The sequence below is a fragment of the Colossoma macropomum genome, unplaced genomic scaffold (genome assembly GCF_904425465.1).
Source record: "Colossoma macropomum unplaced genomic scaffold, Colossoma_macropomum, whole genome shotgun sequence".
Classification (NCBI taxonomy): Eukaryota; Metazoa; Chordata; class Actinopteri; order Characiformes; family Serrasalmidae; genus Colossoma; species Colossoma macropomum.
In genome coordinates this window covers 6,725,135-6,752,715 of record NW_023494792.1, presented here as the reverse complement: position 1 = coordinate 6,752,715, position 27,581 = coordinate 6,725,135, and the positions used below count along the sequence as shown (strand labels likewise).

The 27,581-nt window shown below is 39.8% G+C and overlaps 2 protein-coding genes across 3 annotated transcripts in view; one reads left to right on the top strand and one right to left on the bottom strand.

The window, feature by feature from the left end:
- LOC118811499 (TBC1 domain family member 9B) overlaps positions 1 to 4,455 on the top strand; it is a 28,091-nt gene extending 23,636 nt beyond the window's left edge. The window contains 1 exon segment of the mRNA XM_036575724.1: positions 976 to 4,455. Coding sequence (XP_036431617.1) covers positions 976 to 1,617 — 642 coding nt within the window. The 3' untranslated portion in view covers positions 1,618 to 4,455.
- zgc:152774 (uncharacterized protein LOC553526 homolog) lies at positions 4,019 to 27,581 on the bottom strand. Of its 2 annotated transcripts, XM_036575725.1 has the most exons (17): positions 27,134 to 27,581; positions 26,976 to 27,048; positions 25,227 to 25,359; positions 24,050 to 24,270; positions 20,842 to 20,989; positions 18,497 to 18,656; positions 18,198 to 18,326; positions 17,840 to 17,959; positions 17,408 to 17,511; positions 17,069 to 17,227; positions 14,625 to 14,744; positions 11,421 to 11,498; positions 11,120 to 11,159; positions 9,356 to 9,486; positions 8,479 to 9,169; positions 6,998 to 7,266; positions 4,019 to 5,447 (listed from the first exon to the last, which is right to left on the bottom strand). In XM_036575725.1, the coding sequence occupies exons 1-17, from the start codon at positions 27,170 to 27,172 to the stop codon at positions 5,297 to 5,299; spliced, it is 2,766 nt and encodes a 921-aa protein (XP_036431618.1). In that variant the 5' UTR covers positions 27,173 to 27,581; the 3' UTR covers positions 4,019 to 5,296. The 2 variants fall into 2 exon arrangements, with proteins under 2 accessions (XP_036431618.1, XP_036431619.1); XM_036575726.1 differs by lacking the exons at positions 24,050 to 24,270; positions 25,227 to 25,359; positions 26,976 to 27,048; positions 27,134 to 27,581 and adding an exon at positions 22,944 to 24,000 and having other exon boundaries at positions 20,842 to 20,987.

Below are 27,581 nucleotides of genomic sequence, written 5' to 3'. Positions count from 1 at the left end.
TGTGTACACACACTTGACCTATAGGTGGAAATCAGTTTATAGATAAAGCTGTAAGGGTATGCAAGCAATGATGTTTTTTTATATATGCACAAGCAAACATTCATAATGAACCTACTGATGTGATGAAGCACTAGGATTATTGACACTGCATACCGGAGGCAATAGCTTCATCTGTAAGTCATGGTTTAGCTTTAGTAAAAAAATGTGGTTTAGGATCATAATAACATGATAAATTCCCTATAATCACTATTCTACCAGTTCAAATAGAAAAAATATTCTTTTCAGAATTTTCCCTTTCAAACTGTAACACAGTGAAATAATTTTAGTTCTGGCCAGTAGGGGGTGCACAAAACTCAGGTGCTTATTCCCATACTCTGCCTGTGCTACAACCACTTCCTTTACTGCTTTACTGCTAGTTATGCAGGAGTGTTCATTAAAGAAATCGCTTCACAGGGAGAATGCTTTGGGTGAACACTGTTCAGTTAATTGAGTGAATGTTATTGATATTTTAAAGCTGAAAATTGGCCAGTTTCTGAAAAAACTACTTTTTCACTGCACATGCAAAATTAACCTAGCTTTGCTATGAATAGTAAGCCTATTCTGAGCAAAAGGAAGCTGCTTGATAATTTAAAGGTCCCACACATAATTAGTTAATTTGCACTGACTGGGAATCAGACTCACTTTAAATGTGAAGAATGCCACAACTGGAGCACAGAGCCATAAGCTGTCATGGTCTCTGCTGCCCTGTGGCACTTGTCACATAACTGGCCACGTGACTTATTCCTATTTCGGAATGAGAAGTAACTGAAGAAAGAACGCCTTGTAAAGAAGTATCTTCCCAGAGCACAAACTACACAAGACTTCAGCTCTTGCTACCTATGTACACTTGTTAGATTTTAATAATTTTATGGCTGCAACTATAAGTCATGTATGTTAATATGCCACATATTTGATGATGCCCTGTTTTGTATTCAGGAGCAGTTCATTGAGCTGTGCAAGACACTCTACAATATGTTCAGTGAGGACCCTCTGGAGCAGGAGCTCTATCATGCCATCGCTACAGTGGCCAGTCTGCTGCTGCGCATTGGAGAGGTGGGCAAGAAATTCACCAACAATGGCAGCAAAAAGCCTGAACTCCAGGCTCTTGTAGCAGAAGATGTCCCACAACAAGAAAAAGAGGACTCTTCTGGGGAGGGTGGACAATCCCTTGTGTCAAAAGCCCTGGCAGAGGCCCAGCTAGAGAACCCGACCCCACCAGCCAATGGGTCAGATGAAGAAGCGAAGGACGACACGTCAATTTCGTCATATTCCGTTGTCAGCGCTGGCTCTCTGCAGTGCGAGGACATCGCAGACGACACTGTTCTGATTGGCTGCGGAGGTGGAATAGGCGGAGCTATAGGTGGGAATGATTGTAGGCGGGGTAGTGCACCAGATGCCGATTGGTCGATCTCATTTGAGCAGGTGCTGGCATCTTTGCTAACAGAACCGGCTCTGGTAAACTACTTTGAGAAGAAACACGACATTACAAGTAAGATGGCTGCCTGTAAGGCCCAGAGAGCTGTAGAAAGACAGATCAGTTCATCCAGCGACCATGAGCTAGCTCAACTCTCCACTTGAGAACACATACAAGCACGTACTTGCACAGATGCAGACCAAGCATGCGTGTTTTTTTTGGATGAGAGTTTGCCCAAGACGTGATTCATGATTATTATGTACACAGATTTGACTCTTGCGAGCGCTAGCCTTTTAATGTTCGCTCTCTCATTCCTCTCACCTTCACACCGTGTAGTGAGCCTTAGTTCTCAGCACTTTTGCTCATTTGGTCTTTGTCCTCCCAGGCAAGCACTTTTCAACCGCTAGAATCTACTTTTAGATCTTAGGTCAGTCCTCAGCCTGTGTCCCTGGGCTGCAAATAGGCCAGTGTTGAGTTTATGTCGCTTTTTGTGTTTACCGCTGATTAGGGTATGTGGTTGACCTGAGGTCAGTACTTGTTAATAGAGTTTACCATCAGACCACAGATTGCAACATGTAGCGTTAGACTCCAAACCTGCACATTTTAAGTTTTAATAACAACACTTGGAATTGTGTTTCGTGGAATTATATCATCTAAATAAGCGGGATGAAACCAAATACACTGCTGTTCCGTTTAAAATGTTTGGTTTAAAAGGTAAGCATTGCTTTATTCCATAATTACGTGGCAGTTTTCTAAAGTAATCTTACACTAAGTATGTGTCATAATCAGGCAGTGAGTTTTAAAATAGGAAGTGTCCTTTTTGAGAATAGCGTTTGTTAAACTCTAGTTCTTTCAAATCCCTCTGCGTCACCTTTGTCTTTTGTCCCTCCACACTTTTAGCCGTGGTTCAGGGCCATTGAAAGTGTGTGTGTGTGTGTGTGTGTGTGTGTGTGTGTGTGTGTGTGTGTGTGTGTGTGTGTGTGTGTGTGTGTTTAGCAGCTTTCTCCTCCAAAGCATCATTGCCTTACTGAAATGATCTGGTATGGATGTGGATAAAAGTTCTGTTAGTGAGTTCTGTTGCGTGAAAATTCTTAGAGGGCCAGTAGCCAGCAACTGCCCATTAGCTTTACATTAACGATGTCCTTCAGATATGATAGGGACTCACCCCAGCTTTTATTGCATTTTAAAATTACTTCTTGAACCTAGATTGTTTTAGTTGCAATATTCTTAAAACACTAGTACATTAAGCAAGTACAATCGCAAAAATATTTGTAAATTATGATCTTTTTCCTAACTACATTTCCCATAATTCATTATTGTAGTGCCTGCATTGCGTACAAGTTCAAAAAACAGAACATGCAATTTATCCAGGCTTGACAAACCTAGAACCAATTGCAGTCCTAGAATTTTCAGACACTGCTCTCCTTTTTTGGCATATTCTTAGTTACTTGACTGAAACAGGATCTTCTATTCCAGACACTTTATCATGGCTGTTGCTTGCCACCTAATTTCAAGTATATGCAATGTCTCTAAGCACTTGGTATTAGTTGTCTCAAACTGTAAATATCTGCTTATTTCCTTATATGACCTGTTTTTATTGTTCAATCTGTATGTAGTAACGCATCTGTTTGCACTGTCACAATACTTTTGATTTTTTTCTTCACTCAGTAGTTTGCCCTTTATAATCTTTTATTTTAATTGTTACCTTTGTACTAAATAAAAGAGCTTTAAATAGACCTTAGTCTCTAACCTGATATAAATGAGGCCAACTACACTTTTTTCATTTAAAACTGGTTATATTGACATTCCATTCAGGAACAACAGTCTGATCATCCTCATGGGGTTGCTAGCTTTAAACAGACCCTTAGTGGAACCGTTCATGTCAGAGGAAAAGATGTCTCAAAGCTGGCCATCATGCATTCTTTGAAGACAAGACCCACTTTAATTTGAAATGTGAGTGGATTCTGATTGTAATCAGCACAGTCATATAGTAGTTTCCAACATTATATGGCTGGCTGCACTAATATGTGACCTCTTGTTTAGTCCTACTAGGTATCACTACAGCTGCACAATGTTATTTGTTAATCATTATTACACTATTGGCAGATATATTGTAGAAGGCCACAAATGCAAATGAGCCCTCCAACAAACTACAACATTTCTGTCTCTTATGAGCAACCAGACCAATCTTAAATACTCCAGATGAGCGGCCTTTGAATGTTGTGATTAATCAATCAAAGCACTCATATGATCCAACAAACATTACATAATGCAGGCACACTTAATGCAGGTCTTATCAAGGGCTCACCAGTATGTTTTCAGTATATTGTAAGGTGTGTCACAGTACTTTGTCCACATTGAGCAACCCTAAACTCACCCCCTCAGGTACTCCCTGCTAACTAGCTTAGCTATTGGCAGAAATGTTTCCCTCAGACAGGTGCAGCTAACTGTATTCTGGTGAAATGGATTGCAGAGAATGAGATTCCGAAGAAAGGTGGAGATCAGACGATGTTGCATTGTTGTGGATCCAGACAGATCGGGGCTAGAGAAAGTAAAATAGCCTGATATGCTAATATGGTATATGGTAATATGCTGTATATATCCAGTTAACCCTCTAAATCACTACTAAGCATGTGTACATGTGCAGTTTGAGCAGATCTTTACTATCAAACTCTCATTCTGTGCCTGTGAACTGTATCGTAAACATCTTTCAACAAACCAAGTGTGTGAATGCTTCATTATTTTCATGCTGCACTGTGAAAGTAACCAGTGTCCTTTGCTGAATCTGCTTATTAATGTATAAAGAAAAGATTTTATGTTTACTTCCTCTTACTGAATTTCCCACAAATGTTTGTCTCAGTAAAAAGAAGTATCTATTGTCACAATGTGCATACAGTATTTAATCCATATAACTGGTTATTTGCTCATTCAAATATTTGTTTTTAAAATTTGTCATTGATCAGTACTGTATTATACTGTGTAATAAACTATGTATAAACAAAGTTGTGTGTCTTTATGTCCGAGCTTAAATCCGCTGAAGAGGAGTGCGACGTCATTCTTTTCAGCAGTCTGCCTTCTAAATGTGCTACCAGTTCCTTGACCCCACATATCAAGCGAAAATGCTCAGCTAGCTCAGTGACCCTCCTCGACACCTTGTTTTGCTCTGAAAAGCGTCAAGATTTGGTAGGAAAATGCATTATAATTTCCAATTTTCTAAGTTCCCTCAGTAATTTGAATATGCAATTATTGAAAAGTACTTAAACAAGTTTACTTTATTGCTGAAGGATCCCTTGAGAATAATATAGTACAATAATTATGTGGGACACACAACTGTCTTTTTAGAAAAACAAAAAGGATTTGGCCAAATAAAGCATAACACAAAGAGCACTGTGAAATGGTAGAGTGACTATTACTTTGAGCACTCTCTCTAACTCTACTCTGCCTGAACAAAATTGTTTTTTTTTCTTTTACAGCAGTATGAAGCTCTGCAGATGCCACGGCATTGCTGAAAACGAAAAAAGTTTGACTTGGGGGGGAAAAAAAGTAAAACTTCTAAATGTTATATTTTTGCTTGATATTTGCAGAGCCACCCTTGCAGTCAATAACCTATACATTTACCATAGCACAATGAAGATCAGCATCATGTGCTTAATATTTGTGGGGTTAATGCTTGTGTTCAGGCATCATCTATATACGACAAAGTAGTACCAATACTCAGATCTGTATGCAACAGGATGAAATATCAGGATAAACAGGTTCGTTCCAGGCAGTGTGCTGAAACAAGTGGCTTGTGGTGTAAATGCATCCTTCTTGTGGAGCTCAGTTACAAGCACTGAACTGAGGTCAGAGGTTGTTAACTTGGATGATCTGCTGCAGGATGCTGTCCACATCCCCTGTGTCATAGCTGATACCCTGCATGTCCAAATTAGGCAGGATGGAGGACAGGAGAGACACAACATTCCGACGGATAGCACGTAATCGCTCCAGTGCAATACTGTAAAAAGAAACAGCCAAAGAGAAGCTTATTTCTTTTGAGATCAATAAAGGGATGAGAGGGAATGGAGAGGAAGAGAAAGAAGCAAAGAAAAGAGAAGAGTGCTTAACACTGTAGAGATAGGAAAGGAGCAACTGAGATACACTATATGGCCACACCCACTGCTAAGAGGTGTATAAAATCAAACACACAGCCATGCAATCTTCATAGACAAACATTGGCAGTAGAACTGGTCGTACTTAACAGCTCAGCGACTTTAAACGTGGCACTGGGTGGAACCTCTGGCACAATTCAGTTATGCTCTACTAGATCTGCCCCGGTCAACTGCAAGTGCTATTATTGTGAGTTGGAAGCATCTTAAGCCACTTTTCCACTCCATGGTATCCATCAACTCGACTCTACTTGCCTTTTTCGGCTTTTCATTAGGCAAACCAGGTACCTAGTACTATTTTGGTATCACCTCCGTTGGGATGCTATGCATAGAGTGGTGAAAGCACGCAGCCTCAGAACAGGACTCTGGAGCAGTGGAAATGCGTTCTCTGGAATCTGTTTGGCAGTCTGGTGGATGAATCTGGGTTTGGTGGATGTCAGGAGAATGCTACCTACCAAAGTGCAGAGTGGCAACAGTAAAGTTTAGTGGTGGAGAGATAATGGTCTGGGGCTGTTTCTCAGGGTTTCTCAGGGCCCCTTAGTTCCAGTCAACAATAATGTTAATGCTGCAGCATACAAAGCCATTTTGGATAATTATATGCTTTCAACTTTGTAGCCACACCCCTTCCTGTTCCAGCATGACTCTGCCCATGTGTGCAAAGCGAAGTTCATGAAGACATGGTTTCATGAATTTGACGTAGAGGAACTCCAGTGGCCTGCACAGAGCCCTGACCTCAACATCACTGAACACCTCTGTGATGAATAGGATTGTCGTCTGTGAGCCAGGCCTTCTCGTCCAACATCAGTGCCTCACTTCTCAAATGCTTTTTTTGACAGAACAGACACAAATTCACACAGACACACTGCAAAATCTTGTGGAAAGCCTTCTCAGAAGAGTGGAGGCTGCTATAACCACAAAGAAGGCCAACTCCATATTAATAACCATGGTTTTGGAAATAGATGTCCAACAAGCTCACATACCTTTGGCCATATAGTGTAATCTGAATTACAGAGAAAGGAATGGGTTAAAGCAATACTCCAGCATTTCTTTTTCCCAAAATCTCTATTAGTCACAACTGCATTGTACTGTCCATTCCCACAGACACTAACATGTTTCCTTGTATGTAAAAAGAATTGAAAACCTGTTGATTAAGAACTCACCTACTAAAAACCATTGGGCAGTTGCTGAATTTTCTGAATACATGTTTTAAATGCATGACTATATAACATTTTTTAAACCAGAACTAAATTTTAAACCAAAAATAAATGTCTTGTGACAGACATCAGAGAATAGAGTAATAACAAAACAGCAACACTGGAGTATTCCTTTAAAGTAATGGCAAAATGCTTGATTTAACTTTAAAGAGGAGTAACTGAATTTTTGATGTTTGTGTACACACCTATCATTAACATTAGAGGGTGTGCTGGTGCTTTGGTCTCTTCTGTCCCGTGTTTCTCTCTCTACTTGTCTCACTTTGCTCAGAAGCTGCTCCTTCTCTTTTTTCAGTTTATTTACTTCTGTAAAGAGAGCCTGGTTTTGGCTCTGCAGTTTGGCCAATGTCTTGCTCCAATGTAGATCATCTGTGGGACTCATTGGTGCCCCCTGCTGGGCTGAGGGACTGCCATTTCTTTGTATTGAGCTTTGTTTGTCCGACTGAGCTTCTGTTTTCTGAAGAACAAGAGAAAAACACCTAGATTACACACTCTTAAGAGTTAACATTTTTGAATAACATGAATAACTGAGGTGCTGACCTGATCTTTTTGTGTAAAGGTTTTCTGAGCTCAGGCTGCTAAGTGAGCACTGAGTGAACTCGCCATGCAGCAGACAAATTACAGCACTGACCAGTGGAATAGTATAATCCAGGAAGGTCAAACTGGGTTCCTTCCAGTCCACAGCTCTGTGGAGATATGTGTTTTCCCTCATCTAACACTCTGAATGGATTAAAGCCTTGTCTCTTAGCTGAAGAGTTGAATCAGTTTAATGAGTTAGAACGCTTAAGTGTGCAGTGCTGTGGCCCACAAGGACTGGAGCCTGACACGTGGTCTGAAGTAGTCGGAACACTTTGAATGCACAACCTGATCTACCAAGATAAGGAACTGTGTATTTGCAGTGACCACCACATATTTCTCATGGTTAACAAAGCTAGCATAGCTTAGTAATGTATGTATGTATGTAATATGTATGTAGTAATGTAGGTTAGCTAGCTAGATAAATAGCTATAACACATTAAAGTAACATTCATGAAGTAATTTCACTTAAAATATATTAATAAATATTTTTCACTAAATATTTTTACTGCATGTTTTATTATTTTTCTTGGAATTCTATGGAATTAGTACTGTTATGTCTACAGGGCCAATTAAATTGCTGTCGGTGGCTAAGAATAACATTACCTTACCATGAATTGTGAAGCATGTAACTGTCTCTGAGAGGCTGTTATCACTGAGTGGGAAACTTTTCTGTGACATTTTGAGATTCTAAAGGGGATTAGCAACGTCAAAACTCTTTTCCAAGGAAGAAGTATTCCTAGTAATAAGTTGTGATGATTGTGTGACTGGGACGTGTAAAACACCTTAAGGTTCGTTTTCATTTTGTTAACAAGCTTGATGTTGAGTGAGGTTTTTATTTTCTTTGGCTGAGGTTAAGGATTGAATGTCAGTGTTAAATCAGTGCTTTTTTTTCTTGTTAGTGCTTTCCTTTCTTCTGTCAAATCACAAACATTTGTAGCAACAGCCAAATACGCAAATTTCCCATGTATGTTAGAGCATTTTTAAATGGGATAATGCAAACCCTAGCAGTATCCTGCTGGGTACATGACATACATCTGCATGTCACTTAGACTACACCTCTGGCCTTGACTACAACAGCATTCATTCTCACCTTGGATGCCGTAGATGCTGTTGCCTTGTCTTCAACCTCTGATTTTGTAGAGGCACTGGGCGTTAATGTCTCTGTATTCTGAACAGAGGGGGTTGTCCCCCCACCTTGTATTGTCGCCCCCTCTACTGCTGAACCTGACACCTCCCCTTCCGCTAATGTAGCTGTTTCCACAGCCGGCTCCTGAAGGCCGAGGGTCTTCCTAAGCCGTTTGGCTTCTCGTTCCAGCTGAGCCAGTCTCAGGGTGAGCGCTGGCCGATCCAGGCCTTCTACAGTTAAGGGAGAAACTGACTGGCGGCTGGAGCGGCTGAGGGGAGGCACCACCACGGTCTGAGCTGGGGGAAGTGGGTGGGACCAGGCCATGGAGGGCTGGGAGGTGGGAGGGTGAGGCCAGCCCAGTGAGCTGGAGGCGAGTCTGAGCTGCTCTTTAGGCTGAAGGCCATGTGAGGCCTGCTGTTCTGGAGGATTCTGGTTTGAGTCTATGGCAGGACACTCTGTAGAATTTTGAATTTTGTCCTCCTGGGTCACTGTACTTGGGGCCTGGGCCTTGTTGTTGTCTGCCTTTTCAGTTTCTGAAGTATTTTCTGTTGTTGCTGTTGTTGCAGTTATTTTTTCTCCTTCACCAGAAGGATCAGCACGTTTAGGGGACTTGCTGCCTATGTCATTGTTTGACCATGTTGCTTTCCTTTTGTTGCTGCAAATGAGGAACAGAACATTACAATTAGCAACATGTGGTGAATATTTATTGTGAACAATCTTAGCATGGTCCTCTACCATACTGAATGGTAGCCCACTCTTTGGCTCTATGTAATCCCACTAGACTGTAGAAGGAACAGTCTGTACTGTAATAAACTGGATTACAAGGGTGTCGTTTTCAGACCCGTGTGAGTTTGAAGGCTCTGGCGTGGAGTCGTTTTCTTTGTCCTTATGATTTGTGTCCATGACAGCTTCATCCACTCTGGCTTCTGAAGAGGGCTCTTTGCTCTGAGGCTGGGCCACACCTTTACTCGCCTAAACACACAAACACACACAAAATTCCAAATCCATTTTAGTAGTGTCTCTATGAGAGCAGAGTGAGGATGTTTAGCTTTAGAGGAATGTAATGTAAAACATGATATTTAAATATAAGGTGTCAATCAGAGTTCATGTAAGACTTTATATGCTATGTGCAAAAATAGGTACAGGTAAACTCTGGAATAATTTTAGCACATAGCCTTAAACATTTCCTCCTGATCTCTACTACAGAGAATGGGAGGGGCTAGCAGGAGGAGAACCACAAGCCATGAAAACCAAAAAAACTCATAATACCTGCAGTGTATTCATGGGGAAATGAGACACACTGCAGCCGTTAGCTTTCATTTAAGCATTATCATTAAGACATGTACACTTGTTTCATTTTGTCCATACTGTATGTTTGCATAAGCTAATATACAAAATGAAAAGCAAAGACACACTTGCACACCAAGTGGTTTGGTTTATTTTATATTTACTGCTTATCAACAGTCACAAAATATGCATGTATTTGGTCTTAAAGTGGAGCATGATAGTTGCTCTTGCTGAACAGTTTGGATGCACACTGCACACTGTATATGAAGAAACTTGGCTGTACATGTGCACTACACAGTCTGTTTTTCCCCAGTCAAGCCACAGCTTCTCTATGCTTCCTCCACAAAGTGTAAGCTGCGGTTAATGACACTTAACCTCACACTGTAAACGTACATGACATTTTCCTTTTTTTGAGAAATTTATAGACATCCGACAGTTCTTTACAGAGACAAAAAAGAAAACGGGCAGAGGAAGTTAGAGGTCTTCTGTGTGCATGCCTGTGTATGTTTATATTATTGTGTCCTACTTAAGTTAAAGACAAACAGGAGTAAAAATGTTCCATAGTTACACTTTTTAGGGTGAGACTTTGTTACTTTAAATGACTGCACTTTTACTTAGTATTGTTTTCTGCCAACTGAACTGCTTCCGCTACTGCCATGATCTTACCACTAAACTGCAAAGGGACTTTCCATAGTAGATGGTCTACTACTGTGATCTACGATCTATAATTAGGTAGATACCTTCACCTGTCTGATTGTAAACCACTCATGGCTTCAAACTGAATGATAACTCCTAAAGGTTTGTAATTGTTGCTTTAAAATTCAGTTATACAGCACATCCTCGAAATGCAGTTCATTTAATTGTAATTGTTATAGACTGAGTAATTGCAATGAATTACATCATATATCACACTTCAAACCTGTCCAGTTATAGTTATATTTTGCTGATCATCAACAGCATATAATTTGCTCCGACATATATATATATATATATACATATTTAAAAGAGATGGCGTCCATCTCTGTAAAATCATCTTATTTGAGAAGCACTTACGAAAATAGCCGCTAAACTGTTTATTTACTGTCATCAGAGTTTGTAGTTTTATCTGTTGCACTAATTTGACATTTTAAGTCATATTCACAAGCCAGCACAGCATAACACATAATAATAGAACTCAGATACTACACTTATGTTATAGACATAGGCAAAGTATCTGACTTTTTACGGTGTTGGCTGTGCAAAAAAGATCACTGCTCTTTGTGAGATTTTGTGTGCATGTTTGTGTATGTGCACATGCACATGCTTTGTCTCTCCTCACCTCCACAGATTTTCCTCTTCTTTTGACCGGGCCTGGTTCCCTACAAACAATTAAACACTCAGCCAGTGTTTGTAGCAGATTACAAATGTTGTCATATATAATTCAAATGAAAAAAAATGTCTGTCTTTTACACACACACGGTTCTCACAGTTGAGTACTCAGGATGTGGTTTAACAGTAACCTATAATGCCACATTCTGACCATCTCTCTCTCTCTCTCTCTCTCTTTCTCTTTCTCTCTCTCTCTGTTTTTCACACATGCATCTGTACACTCAGAGAACGGCTGCTAATGGTCACTTTACTGTTTTTTGTGTGTTTTCTCATAGCTGGGTGTCAGCTCGTCCACCGCCTCCTCTGGTTCCTCTGGCACTAAGCAGCTCCTTTAAGAAACAACACAAAGACAACATGAAGTCAGTTGATTGTGGTTGTCTGCTGACAGCATGTGAACGTACACACACACACACGTACACACACACACACAAACTCTTTAATCAGTATTACTGCCACAGTTTATGTTCCAACGTTGAGAGGTAGTTCAGAGGTTCTGTGGAAAACAGGTAACGTGGTGTGAAAGCACCCTACTGTGTTACTCTAAATGTTTTTGTCTTGGGGGGCCAAAAACAATGTCTTTGGTGGGCTGAGGGCCAGCAAGACAAAACAATGTACAAATAAAGAAGACAGGTAAGGTATGTATTTTATAACACGGTATATACACTGTATTATGTTACTAAAATACATAAAAAATTGAGCAAAATACAGTTCTCTCATTGGGTGCTGAGACGGGGTATAGGGTAACTTTTTATCAGGCCAAAAGCCTGCTTGAAAATGTCTTAATCACGAGGAGTTACAATACATCTCCAAAATGGTACCTTCATAGAAGAAGGCAAAGAAGTAAACATAAATAAATGTTGATATGCTCAATTAAACAGAACAATAGAAACACAAAAATATAGAGAGAGAGACAGTTTCGATAAGACAGTGACAGATATACGTCTTGTATAGAACTAAGGAGTAGTTCAGCGTCGGCCTGTATGTGTGTGTATATTGTGTAATATTCAGTGAATCACACTGAATATTCCACAATTTAAGCGAATGGGAAAAATGATCAACTTAAACTTTAGTACTTCACAAATCACAACTGTATTCAGCACGAAAAGCACAAGCACTGTGATGTCATCAGTGCAGTCTGTGAGTGCCAAGCTGCACTGATGGCATCACAATGATTCGCTCATGGCCCGTAAGTTATAGTTACAATTAGAATCACACTGAATAATCCACTCCGTAAGTGGATGGGAAAAAATACACTTTGAAACCTTATGCTGTGTTTACATGTTGAGAGTCAATCAGATATTCCACTGTTTTCAACGGAGCTGCGACAGAAAATCCTGCCACTGGAAGTGGCAACAGTCCACTGACCACAGCTGTGTGCAGAATGAGAGTTCGGAGTCTCCTGTCTTTTGCCATCGACCACTCTGGTGGAAAGAACTTGATGCTGATTTTTCTGGAAGCCATGGAAGCCAACGTCTCATTCTTGGAGTCTAGACGCACCCAGCATTATATAAATAGTACAAATATATAGTATAAATATATAATAAGTAGTTTAGAGCATCTGCCTGACTTTTTTCACCTTAAACAAACAAAATACGCTGCTCTCCTCTGATAATCGTGGCAACGTTTGCGCGTCTTCATGCCTCCATCGGACACATACACCTATGATGACCTTTTTTGTGGCAACATGTAAACACAGCATTTGTCTTTCATCAATTACAAGTGTAATCAGTGCAAAGGGCAAGGCACTGTGATGTCATCAGTGCTATCTGTGAGTGGCCTGCTGCACGAATTACATCACAATGGCCTATAAACAGCACAAGCATTCTGATGTCATCAGCACAGTCCTTGAGCGATAAGTGAATCATATTCAACATTTCACTTGTGGGTGAAAAGAAAAAATGTTATCAGATTTTTCTCACTTTTTTAAATAAAAGAGTTGTAGCATGTAAACACTGTTAAAGGTGCAAAAGGTACTGTTCACTGTTCGGTCCATACAGCTCACACATAGTCATTAAGTTGCACAAGTGGCCTGTTTTGAACTTATTGCTTTTGTGGTGTCTGAAAAACCCATGTATTTACATGTATCTGCCAATTCAGCTCACAGCAGGTTAGCCAGTCCATTCACACCGAAGTGAGAAGCCTGGAGCTGTATTACAGAAACTTCTTAAGTCTGAAATCTTATCTCATTTGATTAGTCACCATAACAACTTCAGTTAGTACTGAAATTAGGACAGAAGCTATTTCAGATCAACATTATCCATTAACTCCAGATAAGAAAACAGTATTACAGAAACATCCTAACTAGAGTAAATCTCCTAAATTCTGTTCTAACTTTAAAAAAACTCCAGAGGTGTCCGTTTCTATCGTTTTATTCAGTGACAGGCAGCACAGTTCACTGTAACTAGCATAATGATGCTACATTTATCTACACTGAAAATGGTGCTTTGACTTAAGAGGGTTTTACACTGCAGACATGACCACCACCATTTCCTCTTATTACCTTCATGTGTTAATAATGATGTTGATTAGTCAGATAAAATCTTACAGTGATGGTGGTGAATAATGAAGAGACTGAACGTGTGTCTGTTTACTAGGAGGAATAACGTTAGCGCTGTCAGCTAAAGCATCTGGGAAACTGAAACTGTGGAGCCGCGATGCTCTGATAAACAGCATGAAGCGCTGTCTCAATGTTCTTAACTTCAAGTTTATTGCGCTTTAGTTTTGTTTAAGCTTTCTTCCATCAATAACGGTAGCTAACGTTAGCTGTCTGGCTAACTAACTTGATTATTTTGATTATGTGTTTATGTTTCAGTTGTGCCATGGTCAGTTGCTAGGTAACAAACATGACCATCATTGTCGACTTCAATCGAGTAAGTTAAGATTTCCGAACTTGAGAATAGATACAGTAAGATATGATTTCTAAATTAACATAAGAGTTTCTTCTGTAATACGAGTTTGTGAAAAATCTTATCTTGAGCTGTCAGATCTTAAGTTAAGACAAAAAGAGGAAGTTTCTGTAATATGGCCCCAGAACTGCTTTCTGAATGAGGCACAATACAAGTCATCCAATTAACAAATCAGAGGTCATTTACAGACATCAGTCTTAAGGACAGTATCAAAAACAGTCTATATAATTTTCACAAGTGGATTACGGGAAAAAAAAACAATAAAAAAGCAGGATACGATGCCATTATTTTTGCATAAATGATGGGTGTATCCAACAAGAAAACGCTTAAAAATAATTTCTACCAAGTTTGGTGGATGCAACTTAAAAGCTAAAGATCAGCTTAAGCAAAGCAAAGTTGACAGCCACGTAGTGTGGCTTTCAGAATACGCTTGCAAGAAGTGAAGCAATGGTGTGTGGTTACTGTGGACTACAGGCAACACGTGAGTGAGCAGACAGGTGGATGTGAAGGTGTGGGTGAGGCTGTGAAAAGGGGAGTGTTAGCTCTGACCTGAGACGGGCCGTGGGATGCTGGCTACAAGTGAAGGGCTCAGGAACCTTCCCTGAGAACAGATGAGTGGGAATACCCCTCCACTTCATACAGTCCTCACACTGAATCCATGTCACATCCCTATGAGACAGAAAATAACAAGTTTAATGTGTGTTTAACAAGTGTTAATTTTCATCAAAATCTCATTTCAGATGAAGTGTCACAGCTCACTTTTTAGCATTTTATACAGAGAGTTTACAACACGTACGCTTCAGTTAGCCACACAGCCAGCTGCTATTTCCTTTTAAGCTGATCTGCAGATAAAGTTCCTTCTCTTTCCTCCGCTTTCTATTCATACTCAGAGGCAGGTTTGACGTGACAGTTTCCTTATCTTTATCACCAGCTCAAGAAGTCTGGGGTTTGTGTGTGAACGAGTGTTTGAGAGTCACAGAGTAAACGTGTGAACCCTGTGGTCTAACAGAAAAGCTGCCTGCTATCGAAACAGCCTGTTTTTAGCTACACAAGCCTTCTCTGTTTACCCATCAAATGTTAGTGCAGTGTAGATTTGGGCAATAACAACTAAACAACAGCATTCATTCTCACTAAGCGATTTCAGCCATTCCAATTCCACACATTCTAAGATATTAGAAAATCTCCATAAATCATTAGTTGACTGTGAGTTACATTTTTTTTAACCTTGTGTATGTACACCAGGGAGAGTTTCTGGCCATCAAAACAATGGAACACAGGTGCCTTATTAAGGTTTAGCAGCAGTGGCCAGTGGCAGGGCAGATACTTGCAGGCAGTGTGGCACACAAAATCAGCACACACTCACTGGTTAGAAATGTTGTAGAAGGGGGTTTTAAGGAGGGGCTACACAAGCTTGGACAACAATGAATGATTACCGTCTGCAAAATTATCACGATAAATGATGTCATCGTGATCCAAATTCAGTTAGGAAGTACCACATGTGAGCATTTCATAGCCATATCCTATAGGGTGCATTTTCCCTGATGGTAGTTATTTACCGTAGAATCACTGACTGGGCTAGAGTATACAGCCTCATACAGGTGTATGCAAAAGTCAAATTGATCAAATTATATTTTGAAGGGAAAATAAGTACACATTGTCTACAGAGACCATGCTTTTGCACATTTTAATGCACAATTATTGTGTATTTGTGGCATTTATCGAAAAAAGACTCAAATGTGGCCTTGGAACATTTTTTATTTTATTTCCAATCTATTAAATTCAGCAGATAAACAAAAATTGTGCACTAAAATTGGCAGAAAAATGTCGTGTTCAAATTTGTTCCCTATAGACAATGTGGTAACTTATTTTCCCTTACAAAACAAACAAAACAGAATTTGACTGTGGGTGTTCAGATTTTTGCAAACAACAGTATAATGCTAACTATAGTGGTTATCATTAAACCACTCTGGCAACTAACTGGCACCCTTCCTCTGGACAAGCTCGCCAATTTCACTCTCTACTGGAGAGTACATCTGAGGTACCACAGTTTCTTTGTTTCACGCATGTACTCAACATTCTTTGCCAGTCTGATTATCTACTCTTTCAACTTTTAACGTGAATACTTTTCCTGTACATACTTTAAAGTGGTGTTCAAAGCATGCACATGTGCAGTTAATCAGTTGGTGATGTTCTGTTTGTATTTCCTTTAATTAAGAGCCATTTTTTCTACACTAATGTTTTTGACTAACCACAGATTAGAATTATTGTACAAAGGAAACTGTTCAATAGAGGCGAAGCAATAAAAGAATGTGTAGCACACGAAAAAGAGCAAAAAAAAGCTACTAAACAATGTATCGTATGCCAATCGGTATCATAATATTGGCCTTTGCAATACTGACATCGCAAAAAGCTATGATATGTAAACAAGCTCTCTAGCAAATCTGATTTTTCGCATGTGGCCATCCTGATGTCAGACTTACAAGATTATCTGTGTGGGGCGGCAGCAATAAGTCAATGATGTTGATTATCAATGAGATAATGTGGATTTTTATTGTTAACAATTCACAGGACAGGTCAGCATGCTTGGAAGAGAGTGCTAACTGCCAATTCTGTTACATCAGCTACAGGATGCCTGTGTTGTCTAGTAGCCCACTGAGTGATGAGGGAGGGTCATCCTACCCACCCAGAGAAGGTGAGACCAGTTAAACTCTCTTGGACTCCTGGGCACAGATATCTGTAGCATGGCCAGGGATCAAACTCACAAGCTCCTGCTGATAAGGCCATTATCTCTTGCGAGGGAAAAACAGTGTTTCACTAGTTATCTTGTTTTGCTTCTGGTATTGATTGTACTCTGAACATGAAACCGGCACAGTATAGAGGAATTTGGGGGCAGGTGTCAGAGGTCCAGCACCAAGTTTAACAGGCTATTCTCAGACATATACCATCATTACTTTTGTTTGTCTAATAGCAACATGACAGAGACTACGGCTTACACTTCTTCCTCCTCCTCCTCTTCATCCTCTTCATCTTCCTCCATATTCCCCTCTTCACTTTTCTTCTCTAGGGCTCGGAACGCTCTCTCTTTGGCTTTTTTTTCTTTTTTCTCACGCCAGTAGTCGTTGAGTTTAAGGCCGAGAGCAGCTATAGTGAGCCTAAGAGGACAAGAATGAACAGTTAAATCTATGCAGTTAAATCTATGAAATCTGCAGGTGTCTGTAGTAGCTGTCAGTTCAGCAGAAATTCTATGCATAGCAAAATTTCTCTCATGGCAAAATATCACTTTAAATATACTTAAATATACAATCTGTACTCTGTGACAATGTTTGGTTTACCTGTACTCTTTGGTGTACTCAAAGTCCTGCTTGTTATGAGCTGGTTTGAGAAAGTTACACTCAATAACTCCAATAACACCAACTCCTGATCTTTGTCCTGAAGACTATAAAAGAGAAAGAGAGAGAATCAATAAGAATCAATGAGAGCGCGGCGAGACAGTAACCAGAAGGCTGTGGGTTCAAATCCCAGCACCAGCAAAATGGATGATTAAAACCTACGGAACAGAGAGCCCATCAGAATGGAACTGACAAAACTATGGCCAGCTTAACGTGCAACAGATATCAGACACTGTGTTTATGTGCGGTCTGAGGCTGAGACTAAAAATGCCCTGACCTTTCCATTTTCATACAGTTTTAGAAAGAATCAGACTACAACCATGAAATCAGCCAGAAATACAGGATCCCATCCATGGCCATGTTTGCATCCAGTACCTTAATCTGGCATCCCACTTTCTCGTAGGACTTGATAAGCCTGTTGTTATGGTACATCATGATGCCATAATGATCTTTGTTTTTGCGGTTGAAGCCAAAGGTAATCTTCACGCGTTCGTTCTGAGTTGGGCACGGTTAAGGATAATGTAAGAAAGTTTTGCCGCTTACCAGCCAGGCACTACTAATAAACTCCCACTATGTTTTTCACTCATGACGAGTGTAAAAATAGAAATGCTACAAATACATTCTGTACCACTGCACATTAAGACCTCCCAATGGTTTCCTTTCTCGTTCTTTTGTGGACAGCGGATATTTTAGCTGATATACCCCTTTCAATCAGAGGTGTATAAAAGGATACAATGAATTGTGGTTTGTAAACATCATTCTCAATCATGGACAGACTTTTAGCCACTAGTTTGGTCTGAACTTTCTTCTGCCTGAGGATGATCTGGATCCTGGGTTTCAAATAGAGAATGCTGAGATATGCCTGAGAGAGAGAAAAGGAAAGAGGGAGACAGATGGTCAAATACATGTATAAAAACTGTATAAAACTGTTTTATAACCTCTGACTCTTCAGTCTGTTTCCTCTCTTCATCTCAACTCCATTATCCATCCCTCTATCCCTCCCTGATCCCCTCTCCTCCCTCCCTCACTCACTCTGAGAGAATAGTCCATCTCTGGAACGATGTGGTCAGTTCTCCGAAGGCCAAAGTAACTCTTCTTGCCTTTCCCCTCCATCTCCTCAGAACGGATCTCAGGCAGGCGAATGTCTTCCCTATCTGTATCAAAGTCAAACTCAGGCTTTCCATCCTTGTTCCTGTCAGTGAAGCAAAGACAACACTAAAACACCAGTTCATTCAGGGAAATTTTCATTTTATTCCTATTATGCTGTAAAGTTTTAAAGACTGGCTATGCCACTAGGACAGGGGCTGCTTTTAGGGCCTGATGGTAGTAAAATGAACTCCCCAACATAATATCAGGCAGAACATACACTGGTGCATCTGATGAGCACATGATCTTTTACTCATGTCAAAGCAAACCATGGGTGCATTGTGTCAATGAAAACCTAGTTGGTAGTACATAAAATATTCAAATCATGCAAATGAATGATGTGCAAGAAATGATCTTTATGTCATGTAGACTGAACGACTGCAGCTCATAATATGCTCAACACATTCAAAATCCGCCATACTGACCACATTTACTTGTACAAAATCATCTGGTATGTGCAAAAAATCTCATTTTGGCAATAATTCATCCAAATTGTTTATGTGTACTTAAGTAGTTTGATGAACAAAAAACTCTTAAATGAGTATGAGGATTTCATTAGAACTTAAGTTGCTTTGCAACCTGCCTGTAAAGATGTGGGCTACAGAGAGGATTCTATAGAATTTCAACCTCTGTGAATGATTCATACCTATGATCTCAAGAAACTTGCAAGTCAGTTTGACTTACTTCAATTAGACAGTGCAGTGTACAGGTGTTTATGAAAATCTTTGTTTATCAATCCCAGTTTTAACCCAGCTATATAAATATCTTTAGATTCTCAAAATCATAGTCTTTTTCAAACAGCACACAAGCGCTGTCAAACAGTGACACACAGGGCTATGGAGATCCAACTCAGCAGATCAGAATTGTAGCCGATGCTCAATTAATACCATATTTTGTTTGCTCAATTTATGTCATAGACACACCATAAATGGACATTATCCACAACATACACTGTAAAAAAAACAATTTTCATTGTCAAAGTACTGTAAAATGTAATCGGCAATGTCCATTAAAAAAAAAAACAGCTAAATGTATGTAAATAAAAAAATACTGTATTTTACTACTACTGTTGTTAGTTTACATGTAAATTCACAAAACCGAAATATCACCTTTATTTCACAGACTTGCTGAACTAGTGAAACTGCTGAATTAGAGTAAAGGCATGAAACAAAAGAAATGAAGAAACACTACAGAGGTCACAAAAATGAAACAAAAAAGACAGGCGCTCCTGGGGCATGGGTGCAGAAAACTCAAAAAAGAAATGGTTCCATGCTGGGAGAGGCAAAAAACCCAAAAAAGTATCCATCCGCATCCACAAGGCATGTGTAAAATAAATTCCAGAGCAAAGAAACCTCGGGTACACCATCCTTAGAAAAAGTTTAAAAAGCCTTTATTGAAACATGGCAAAAAGTATAGCGGTCTGCTACTGGCTGGCACTGGCGCCTGAGAATTTGGAGGTGTGGCTATGCAGATGGCCACACGCAAATGCCTGTGGTACACACCCTCTGAAAAAGGGTCTTGTTGTGTTGTTTTATGTTGTTTTCTACGTTGCGTTATGTGTTGGGGAGTGGTATAATGTGTGGATTTTGTTTTTGAGGGGGGCCACCGTGAAGGCAGTGACTAGAGATGACCTCCCCCTCAAACTTGGTGTTCCATATGTGCCCATTTCTGCCAGTGTGTTCAATAAAGAGCACTTCTTGCAGCAGAATAATGGCTATTTTAAAGACGTGCAATGCCATTTTATCACCTGGGCTAGCCGCCTTTCATCAAAATATGGTGAAACTATTTGTACGTAAAATATGAATGCACAGCTATTTACGCTTCAAGTTATTTTTTGCCACTTGTCGAAATTTCTGCTGTGCTGTGCACTCATTCTGGTTTTTAAAATGCCATTAGCAGTAACAGTGTTAAAGTGGAATGAAATCATAACATACTCACAACAGTTTGTACTGTTATGCTTGTTTCAACAACAACTTCTTTTTTTTTCTTCTCCCCAATGTACTCTGAGCCAATGCAACGTAATTTCGGTCTAATGCGCACTGTACGGTGTAGATTTGAATGACAATAAAGTCTGTCTAAGTCTAAAAAAAGTGGTTTTACTGTACAGTTTCAAAGACACTGACTGGTACCTCATTTCAGTATTTGTTGATAGTTGATATGAAAGTACTGGGATCTGAAAAAAAAATGTATTGGGACATCCTTATGTGATGGTGTAGCTATATACCACACACCTGCGTATGTTCCAGATGAGGATCTTGGTGCCCTTCTTGCCTGGGATTGAGTCCAGCTGTTCCTGTAGCTCAAACACTGACTTGAAGATGGAATGAGTGAGTATGGCTCTCAGACTTGCCTCAGAATCCTCAGTTATTACCAAAGACTGTGAGACAGGAACAGTTAAGGATGGATGGCACAAAAGAAGAGCACACATACAAACATGTTAAATGCATTACTTGGTTACACAGACTAGACAATTAGTTTTAGAGCGCGTTTGGAACGCCCATTAAATAGATTTGAGGCCAGGGTGGAGAGTAGCTGAGTTCAAGTAAAGAACTACCTACGAGGGATGAAACAGTTACTGGTGTCAAGGTGAACCATGGTAAAATTCCTGACATTTAGAGTTACTGTTTCAATTTTTAATTATCATTAAAATCGTGGTCAGTCACCCTGCTTTGAAAAACTCACGTTAAATACCATCCAGCATCAACCAAAGTTAGCAACAGTCTTCCAGATGGAGACGCGCAAGCCCACCACCCAGTCTGGGTTTGTTTTGTGTCAGTAAAAAAACATGGTGGGCATGCCACAGATTTTTTAGCCTTGTAAGAAGAATGAGTCTGGGAAGCGTGGCCATATTTTGTTTTTAAGAGTGCAGAGGGAAACTTAATTGAAGATGGTCACCCTTTTTGCAGAACATGCAGAAAGAAAACACTGAGCCACCACCCACTACTTGATACTGAATGTGTTCTGACGAATTGCACTTTCTTGCCAAAATGTCCTACCGTAGTGCATATTTATAGGTAGCTCCCTACATAAAACCTCTCGGTAGGATGTTTTAAACGTTCTTATCAAAAAAGCCTACCAGCAATAAAACTAAGAAGCTCATGTTGGCTTCTTGTTCGCCAGCTGCTTGTTCAAATTTTCCCATTCCACCTTAAATTACACAGCGGTTACATTCTGGCGACTCAGGCAGAAGCTGGCGAATGACCTTATCAGAAATTGTCACCAGCATTAAAAGAATAATTAGGATATTTTGACAGGCTAAATCAGCTTATGAGTTATAATATTGAGCTGACTCGGCACTGAATTACAATTAAATGCACAATTAAACGTTTAAAACACAGAGTTACTACGCTATATTAATGATTTGTGCATGTTTGGTAGGACGGCTCAGCCTCAAAGTTAGATGAATGCCCATTAAGAATGAATTCTATGTATGTCTGTATTTGCATATTCTTGAAACAGAACATTGTTTAGTCCATTTTATTTCCTTCTTCTGTATGGATTTTCCAGCATAACTAGAATGTGACAGCATCATTTGCATTTGTCTGAAGTTCAGTAAACAGACTCAATTAGCCTACCTTGCTGTCAGGAAGAACTGAACATTGGAAAACAATGCTATTTAATTTGCCTTCTTCAACATTACCATGATATTCTGAAACAACCACAAATTAGCCTATATTATACCAAGCCTTCTAGAAACAACAAGCACATGCTGAATTTGTGATGAATAACGCATCCTTTGTGTCCTCACTTGGAAATTCAAGTCTTCCTTACAAGCTCATTTAACCCCTTAAAATCCCAGGCTTATTACTAAGGCTTATTATTCAGTAACTACAGGGACTTCAATGCAAACTGATTGAGCTATCCTTAGGTTATAGAAGTGTGTAATAAAACTTCAGGCCTGCCGGGAGGCTCTGGCCTTTTAAGAGGTTAAGAACTTGAGCCATGTATGGAAATACTGGACCAGATTAAAAAAAGCTTAAGTTTTGCCTTTAAAAACACAATTTTTTTTTATTTACTGCCAATATTATTTGTGGTTTTCAATATAAATTTAGTGAAATTATCTCAGTTGTGTATCAGAACTTTTTTAGCATATACCCCGATAATGCTGATAACTGTGATAATTTTACTCACTATAATCATGATATTACATTTTCATACTGTTTCATCTCTACTACTTATGTACCATTCTTGAGTATTTGTACTGTACTTGGTTATTTACAGTTCCTTGAACTTTAGGAACTTCCACTCTACTACAGTTGGTGCCGGTAATTAAATTATGCCATACATTTCCATTCAGTCAAACAATCAGCATGTATGTAATCTGTTATCTCACCATATAATACAATTGCAATAGACCTCAGATGTTCTGTAGTGGATCTCATGTCCTTATCAGGAACTCTGGGTCAAAGTAGATTTTCTATATGAGAAAAATCAATGCCGTTTTTGAAGATCACTGCTATTCCGTCCTGTGGTGAACAAAAATGCATTAAGCATGATATGTTTTGACCTGTGTACATTTTCCCCGTGAGTGCCACTGGATCCTCTGAATTATGAGATCACTTACCAGTCAAAATACAAAGAATGCAACACACATGCTACAAGCAAGCTAACACTCCTATGCCCTGACATGACGCTGCACAAAAGTCAACTATTAAACTTCAACACTGTTATGTATCAGCACAAGCTACTCAAACCTATAACTGCTAAAGCAGTTTAACTAGCACATTTAATAAAGCTTACTGCCTTGTGAGGGGTATTTTGCTGAAGTTGCCAGGCCTTATGATGTCAATTCAATGTGCAGCAGTGTTAGCTTGGCTGTAGCAGCACTCATATTTTTGGCTCCTTAACCAGCTCGTAATGCAGTGCATCTGCCAACATTCAGAGAAAAAATGTTCATATGGCAAAAAGTATCTGGAGCATTTTTGATCAAGACTGGATACAAAAGCTCTAGTTTTCAACATCAATCATTTTTCTCACAGAGAAAATCTTACATCCGGAGCTTCTGTTATGGGCATGACGTCAACTACAGAATGAGGCATGACTTCAGGTCTATTAATGTCAACATGTTTTCAGTTGGTAAGTCAAACCACCTCCTCTTCTCATTTATTTTGATGGTATCGTATTAGCAACTACTCACCAACTACTGTGGTCAACCGTGTATATTTTAAGTTGAAGTGAGCAGAGAGAGAAACCACCAAGATCTGTCTTTTACTTCTGATAAAAGGTTCAAGTGCAAATGTTTGGATAGAAACATATTTCACACTTAAGTACATTTTAGTATAGTAGTCAAGTAGATTTTTCATTTCTGATTGCCAGATCTTTAATTGTAACTGTAGCAATGTTTCATCAACGCTTGAGCACTACTTCCACCACCGGCTGCAATTTTAATTTTAGTTAGATAATAAAACCGAAATATTATGAAGAGTCCATAAAGGATATTAGTCTGTTGGTTGAAGGGAGTGATAGGTACTATGACAGCCTGAGCTTTGATGGCCTGTAGGAAGGTCTGAGAGAGCATGCCCACACTCTGACATCCTCCATTCTTTGTGAAGATCAGAGCATCGCGACCCAAACGCATTGAACCTGACTTGAAGCCATTGCCATAGACCCCTATGGCCGGGTGAGTGCCCTTACCTGATCCTTTCTCAGTGAAACCAAAACTAAAGAAAAAGAGAAGCAAGAGCAAAACGCATCAATCCACATCCACAAGTTCATGAATAAAAGGAAACATGCCAGATTTTCACTGTCTCAGGATGTCTAGGAAACAAAAGTTTCTACTGCATTACAGAGACAGAAACCATTATGTCTTTAAGGAAACAAGGTCAGGTTAACCCCTTGAACACAAGGTGTAGTAATCACTTATTAATCGTAAGGCCTATTATCAGAGGTGTAAAATTCAGGTCCAGAAAGTAAAAATCCTTCCCAGGATTTTGTTCCAATGGCCTGGCTTCTCTAGTCAGATCAAACCACCAGCAGAGCTGTCCAGGCAGTTGGAAAAAACCTCTGCTTATTATATGGACTATTAGGAATTCTTTGATAAGTACTATGTATATTATACTGTTACTAAACAATACAGCAAGTAAACAATACATCAGTGTTCTTCATGATCAACACTAGCTCTCCATACATGAACACTTCCCTTGATTACATTGCTTGGATCCTGCACACCAGCAAATATCCTCTCCCACAGCTCTTCTCCTCAAAACCCATTGTCCTGAGCACGGTTTAATAAAGCACCCCTCTGAGGCTTTACCCACAAAAGTCACAGTCGTCAGCACGACGTAAGCATGGTGTAGTTTCATACGGATTATTTGTCGCTTGTAGCTTATTAAAAAAAGTAGAGGTTCAGTTGATTCCACAAATTTGTGTTTATAAGCAAAAACTAAAACCTTGGCTTGTAAAGCATTCAAAAAGTAGTGTTTCTTTTGCAACAGTAGCTTGTAATTTATCAAAGAAGTATGATTAATTACTGTATTCTGTATTCTGAGACTGGGGTATGTCTAACAGTTCTCCTCCATAAGCACTTCTCTATTATCTTCCACAGATGACAGTTGGCCTGGTTATGCAGTGTCAACAGACACCATGCCTAAACAGGGTGTGTTCTAAATCAACTTACCTGAGCATTTTATGCAGTTTGTTGGGTGTCATTCCGCTGCCATTATCAACAAAGCTGAGACACTGGTGCCCCTTTACGGTCACCACATCAATCCAGATCTGCTTGGCCGTGACTCCTGGGTCAGACGCATTATCTACAACACAGAGAAGCAGCAAATCAGTGGGCTACACTTTTTACACACATTTAGGATATGTGGATAAATGGTCGATACATTGCCATAGCTCACATACAGCTGTGCTATGAGACAAGAGAAGTACATACAGACAGTTGAACAAATATATAAGGCTACTCAGTTACACGTGTTCCTCCAACAGTTGTGAATGCAAATGAGTCACAGAGAAAGAGTTTATTTCTGCACTCGGTGTACATTCCCTCTAAGTAAATGAAGCTTACTTTGAAACAAGCAAGCTACACACTGCTAGCTTGTCAGGCATTGAACAGACTAGTATAATTGGTAACTGATTTGGTTAAAGGAAAACTCCACCAGTTTTTCAAAATATCAGTATAATTCAATTGTTGAGATGTAAAAAGTCATTCAGAGTGGCCTGATGTGAAAGAGTACACTACAGAAATTTGTCAGCTCAGATGTCCTTACATTGGCGGTTACAGGAACCAGGAGTCGCAATGTCTACAATGCAAATGTAGCCATTTTATTTACTACTCAACAACCACTGAACCTAAATATGGCTTCTGAGTTTTTACAGTCATATGCAAAAGTTTGGGCACCCCTGGTCAAATTTTTTTCTGATTATCTAAGTGAAAATAAGTTAATACATCCTCTACAGGGAACACTACACAATTTACTGTTTATTTGGTGAGTTTAACATGCTGGGGAAAAATAAATATAAAATGTGTCCTGTGCAAAAGTTATTTTATGTTTTTATTTCCAAAATGGTAAACAAAAATTGTGCATTAAAATGTGCAGAAAAATGTAATATTTAAGTTTGTTTGCTGCAAAGGACATGTTTATTTATATTCACTTATTGAACTTTCGCATGCTAATAACAATAAAAATAGAGGCAAATTCAAAAAGAAAAATATACTCTCTATGAAATACTTTCCAGGCCAAAATCTTATTTCAAAACTATCTTAAAAAAATGTCTCAGGCATCAGACTGCACACACATACCCACTCCACATAATAAACTAAACATGTGATGGAGCTTTCAGAGGCATTAAACCTTCAGACGTCTGGTTTCTATCACCACCACTGTGAACAACTCTGACTCTGTAAGTTTCTCTAGAACACAGCATTTCCCACCAAACCACTCTGGATGACTTTGTCTGCATCTTAACCACTTAATTAAGCAGAAATTTTGAAAAACAGATGTCAATCCCTTTTAAGTCAATGGCATGGTGTAAACAGCAGTTCCCTGTTTATTTGCATGTTTGCATTTCTGTCCACAGCAGGGTCAACGACTGCATTGTCCAGCAGCTTGCACCAGCCCCTATTCTCAGACTAGTCTTTACCATTAAACAAGCAAGAAGCTGTGCACACAGTAAAAAACGGAATGCACTCTGTTCAACGGTCTCTAATAGCCTCGTTTCAGAAGAGAGCTCGCTGCTGTTTGCGCATTTCTGGCCGTGACGCACAGGTCAACGCTCGGCTGGACGCGCAGCAGCAGCAGGTGCTCATGTTCTATCAAGCTGGAGCTGGAGTCCTGTGCGGAAGTGGATCTGCTAAAGCGAAACCTTGGAAGAAAGCTGTTTTCAGTTCTCCAGGCTGCGAGAAACAAGCTTAACGTCTTACCTACGAGCTCTGCGACAGCACTGAACGGCCACGTGTGACTGGTGGAGTTGCTGTCCAGGTAAGACGGACTCATCTAGAAGGACACAGACGCATCATATGGCACATTGCAATACAACACAGTTACTACGACGTAGTTTGTTTGCATGAATAATACGCACAGAACTGAGACGGATCCCATGCTCGCTCAGCCTCGCCATTTTTATAATATTTATTATTATTTATATTTCAGTCTAGCGAAAGAAACTTGAGACGCAACACGCCTCACAGCAAAATAAAGATATTTCGCAGACGCCTCGAATCTTCCTGCTGCGCGCGGTCACACATTCTGGCGAGGAAATCGTTGCTCTTCCTTCCTCTTTCACTTCTGTGGCAGCGCTGCTGTAGTTTTTTTTTGGGTTGCGCTCTGTGTACAGAGCCTTCAGCAGGCAGGGCTAACTCCCAAACACCGCCCAGCAGACGACGTGTTTGATTTACAGCACTAGTTCACTTTCTGACTGGCTCGACTCATCACTTGCCAGCATTGTTGTTTCAACACTTATTGTCCACTTTATCAGCTCCACTTACTATATAGGAGCACTTTGTAGTTCTGCAATCACAGACTGTGGT

What these genes read in the sequence shown, in the direction of transcription:
- zgc:152774 (XM_036575725.1), bottom strand. Translation starts at nt 27,172, where the DNA reads ATGGCGAGGCTGAGCGAGCATGGGATCCGTCTCAGTTCT. An exon ending in TTTACAAACCACAATTCATT is followed by an intron (nt 17,960 to 18,197) that starts GTATCCTTTTAT and finishes TGCCCAACTCAG; the next exon opens with AACGAACGCGTGAAGATTAC. An exon ending in CATCCCACGGCCCGTCTCAG is followed by an intron (nt 11,499 to 14,624) that starts GTCAGAGCTAAC and finishes TGTTTCTTAAAG; the next exon opens with GAGCTGCTTAGTGCCAGAGG.